Source organism: Protobothrops mucrosquamatus, unplaced genomic scaffold (genome assembly GCF_001527695.2).
Source record: "Protobothrops mucrosquamatus isolate PMUCROS unplaced genomic scaffold, P.Mucros_1.0 scaffold_202, whole genome shotgun sequence".
In the NCBI taxonomy this organism is placed as follows: Eukaryota; Metazoa; Chordata; class Lepidosauria; order Squamata; family Viperidae; genus Protobothrops; species Protobothrops mucrosquamatus.
The window spans coordinates 688,180-692,646 of NW_015386278.1; the positions used below are offsets into that span (position 1 = coordinate 688,180).

General features: G+C 34.9%; 1 protein-coding gene across 1 annotated transcript in view; it reads right to left on the reverse strand.

Moving 5' to 3' along the window:
• The window catches only part of FSIP1 (fibrous sheath interacting protein 1), a 51,766-nt gene that overhangs the window by 31,913 nt on the left and 15,386 nt on the right, over positions 1 to 4,467 (reverse strand). The window contains exon 11 of the mRNA XM_015825842.1: positions 2,231 to 2,362. Coding sequence (XP_015681328.1) covers positions 2,231 to 2,362 — 132 coding nt within the window. The remainder of the gene's footprint in view (positions 1 to 2,230; positions 2,363 to 4,467) is intronic.

A 4,467-nucleotide genomic window follows, 5' to 3' on the forward strand; every position in this document is an offset into this window, starting at 1 on the left:
ATTTGTATATTATAAAAATACTTTCTTAGTTGAGTTTTAATAATGAGTTCAAGAAGCCATTCTTAGCAAATGCAATGATTTACATGTGTATGTGCAAATGCTGTCATTTTATATTTGTGCCTTGATGTCTGCAGCAAATAAACAAGGTATAGAATTTGCATAATGAAATAATGCATGTTTGCCTTCTCTTGTCCTCCCGACAGATGATCCTTCAAAAAGGTCTTGCAAAAAGTGATTAAGTAAAATGAGTAATAAAGTAAAATAACTCAAAACTAAATGCAAAAAGCAATTGCAAAACTTGCAGAATGTGTATAATGCCGGTATGTGCATATGAGGAAAGGAGACTGAAGAAGGCATGATCCTTAGTATCACAGATATCTCAAGCATCTCTCCATTTTCATCTAAACTACATTGGTAAATCTGCAACTGAATAAGAGACATTGTTTTTCTACCATAATACAACTTTTTTCTTGCATATAAACTGTTCCACTACCTCACATATCTCCTTTGAAAATGAGGGTCAAAAGTACTACAGAGTTTTCACAGTATAAAGAAATGCCAACCTGGCTCTAGGTTATGCAACAATGCAGGTGGTTTATATGTTTATAATTTAATAAGTGAAGAATAGTTTCTACTTCCTTAATGTCTTATGGGCATTCTCTCAAGTCAAGAAAAAATGTCTGGTATGCAGTGAAGGAGTGGTAAGTACCTGCTAAGCAAATTCCAAGGAACAATGTTATACTAATCAGACCTTGAAACTGACCTGTGAACATTCATTGTATTTTAATGAATCAGTAGCCCAAAGCATTCCAAAGCATTGGTTATTGCAGACTAAGCCACCAATGTCCAGACTTGTATTCCATAAATAGCAAGGCTCAGTGACCGAGTGGGAGAAAGGGAGCAAAGGTCAACAGCAAAAAGAAATTACAAGCCTGAATTAGTTTTGTTTGGAGATTTGGCTACTCACTAAATTGACATTACAAAACCGATATAAGCTACTGTATTGCCATTCTAACAAGGAACTTTTTGACCATAAATTTTCATGAAAAGGTACCTTGCTCTTTGTTTGCACAAGGGCAAATCCCATGTTATGAGATTAATTTATGTTAAAATGCAAGGTCAGCTTAGGTGGCAATCTACCTCTCAAATATAAAAAGTGAAAGTAAATGTAAATGTAAAAAGTGAAAACAATGACAGGTAAACATTCAACAGATTCATTCAATCAATGTGTCTTATTTTCAATTTGGCTTTTCTTACCCTACTTTAAATAAGATAAAGCTTTTTTTCCTACAAAAATCTCACTGTTCTTTGCGTTAACTGAAGGCTCTTGCTGAATAAGAATGCTCCATGGGAATCATTAATACAGGGATGTAGCATCTTTTCAAGACATTTTTCAGTCTTTCTCCCCCTTCTATTCCCTTCAGTTTTTAAAGCGGGGACATACACAAGGAGATTATTGTTGTCTTTTTAGCCTCAGGTATTTCTATTGGTTTATTGGTCTTCCAATATGAAGTTGAAGAAGCAGCACAGAAAAAATATTGACACTTCTGAAATTTGGTGTTAGAGAAGATTCCTGAGAGTAGCATGAACAGTCCAAAAAACAAACAAATGGATCATCAAAAAAATCAATCCAGAGTTCTGAGGCGCAAATGACCAGGCTCAAATTATCCTATTTCAAGTACATTATGGAAAGACTTTGCTCTCTGGAGAAGGCTCTAGTGCTGGGAAAAGTGGAAAGAAAGAGAAGAAAATGACCAGGAGCAGGGTGGATGGATTCAATTATATTAGTGATGGGTACATTGGAAGACCTGAAGGATCAGGTTAGGAGCAGGTGATTGTGGAGAAAATCAATCTATGTGGTCACTAAAAGTTGACTCCAACCTGATGATGCATAAATCAATTTGATATAGTTTTAGCTGCATACAGTGTGAAGATAGGAAATAAAAAGAAAAGTTTTTTTAAATATCTTTAGAAAGCTGTTTTTAGTAATAGATTGTAATTGATCATACAATCTAATCTGTTTCATTTTATCTTGACATGTTATAGTTATAAATAAGCAGAATACACATTTATTTCTAATCTACTTAGACACTTTGTTATAATTTATCTGATGTAAGATCACAGGAGTATTGCAACAAAACAATTACTGATTAATCTAATCAGTATATGCAATTTTCATTTATGCTTTGTATATAGTATTTTTAAAAATTATAAACATTAGAAGACTTACAATTTCTTCTAGGTTTTTAAGCTGTTGATTGATTTCTTTAAGCCTGTTTTGTTGATCACGTTCTTCTTTAGTGTCTCTTAAGATCTTTTCACCTGGAATTTTCAGCTTCCTATTTGCATAAGCCAAGGATTCCTTTACAAAAGAAAATAATAATAAAAAGTACTGAATTTTAAAAGGAAAAGGAAATAATCTCAACCAACCCCTTGTTACTGAAGCATGGTCACCATACATTAAATGCCTTCTACAGATTAGCCTGAGTTCCAGTTCAATTCTGTGTGCTAAGTAAAATTCATTTGTAAGTCTGGCATTAGCTAAAATTTGAGTTTCATTATAATATAATTAGAGTATATATAGTGCTATAGAAAATGTAAAGTTGTCCCATTTCTGTTCCAAAATAAAAAGCAAAATTGATAGCCAGCAATTGATAAAATAATTTAAACCGCTAATTGGAGTATGATCTTTTCTAAAATCCCAATTAAAGTATTAACTTTTCTTGGCAAAATTAGGAACCTGGTTTTCAAATCTATTTACACAGTGAACTTAACTGGGGTGAGGGGGATGGTATTAATTGTGTCATGTAAGCAATCTATTATAACAAATTACTCACAACAGCCAACCCCCAAAAGCCAGACTTTATCCCCAAATAATCCCACAGTAGCATGGAGCTAAACTAACCCCTTTTGCTAACAGTATCATGCAAAGTATGTACTGAAAGTGTTACCTATACTTTCCTGCTTCCAAAAATAAGATCCTACCTACAGCAACTCTGTGAAATCAGCTTCTCAGTTTGTGTGTTTCAAACTATATTGACAGTGTAGTTGAACAGGTTCCCTACAAACATTACCCTATAAAGAAACAATAGCTACTCCTCATTTTAAAAGTGTAAACTTTTGAATTAGAAAATCAAGATTTTAATTAGAAAATCAATCTGTTAAATGTATTTTACAGGAAAAACACTAAGGTCCCTTGGTGAGTGGAAAATGGAAGACATCAGTCCAACAAAGCTGGAAGACCATTTTTAAAGTACAAGCTCAAATAAAAAATAAAATCCAGAAATGACAGCCAGAATTCTCCAATCTCTAGGAATAGCAATAGCCCACAAACCCATAGCCACACTTCGCCAGGAACTATCCAGAACCAAAGACAAGATACAGAAGGATGAAAGAAACAGTGTAATTTAAAAAATCAACTGTAACAATTGCAACCAATCTTACATGGGACAAACATCACAAAAATTAAAAAACCAGGATCCATGAACACCAGTTGACAGTCAAATACCACGATCCCAAATCCTTAATCTCTACCCACACCGACACCAAACAGCACCAGTTCGATTGGAGCAACACAAAAATCATCAGCCACGCTACCACCTGCCACACTCATGAGTTCATCAAAGCCTGGCATGTCAGAAGCAATTGCATCAACAGACATATTGACCTACAACCAGCCTATGAACCCCTCAGAATCCAAATCAACCACACAGCCAACCAGAGACAGCACCGACCCTCAACCAACCCATGGAAGCCCCCCCAACCAGCACTTCATCTCCCAATGACCCTCACCTGATGTAACCTCACCATCACAAGATCTATCACAAGACTCTCACTTGACACACCCACGCCTGACCCATCACAAGACTTTGACCTGATGTGACCTCACTACCACAAGACCTACTGACCACATGAAGCCCTTATAAACAGAAGAAAATTGACAATGACATTCCCTAAACTCCGCTGACGACTTTACCTAGCCAGGTAATGAAATGTTCAGAAACCAACCCAAAAGCTCGGAGAACGAACCTTCACCTTCAAAAAATAAAAGCTTAGCAGGTTTACTTAGAATTTCATTGGGGAGTTATTCTGTAATCAATGTTTCCCATAACATTTGTAAGAATTATTACATATGTGCATTCAGAATTACTGCAAGCTGTGAACTATGTATACATATGCAATAATCTCTTTACACTTCATTTGCCCTACATTTCAAAAAGTGTGTGAAATGAACTTATTTTTATCTGTTGATGATCAGGATTAGAAAACTGAACAAGAGACAAGAAGAATATTCTTCATCATTGGAATGAAAATTTCAACAAAGTTCAGCTTTTTACTTTTTTTATATCTTCTCACTTTATGCTGTGACATCTTTTATATCTCAAGTCAGTATTTGGCAAATATGAATGATCAAAGTTGGAAGCTGGGTGGCTTTTCAAAATTTGCCAAAAAAACCCACAATTCAAA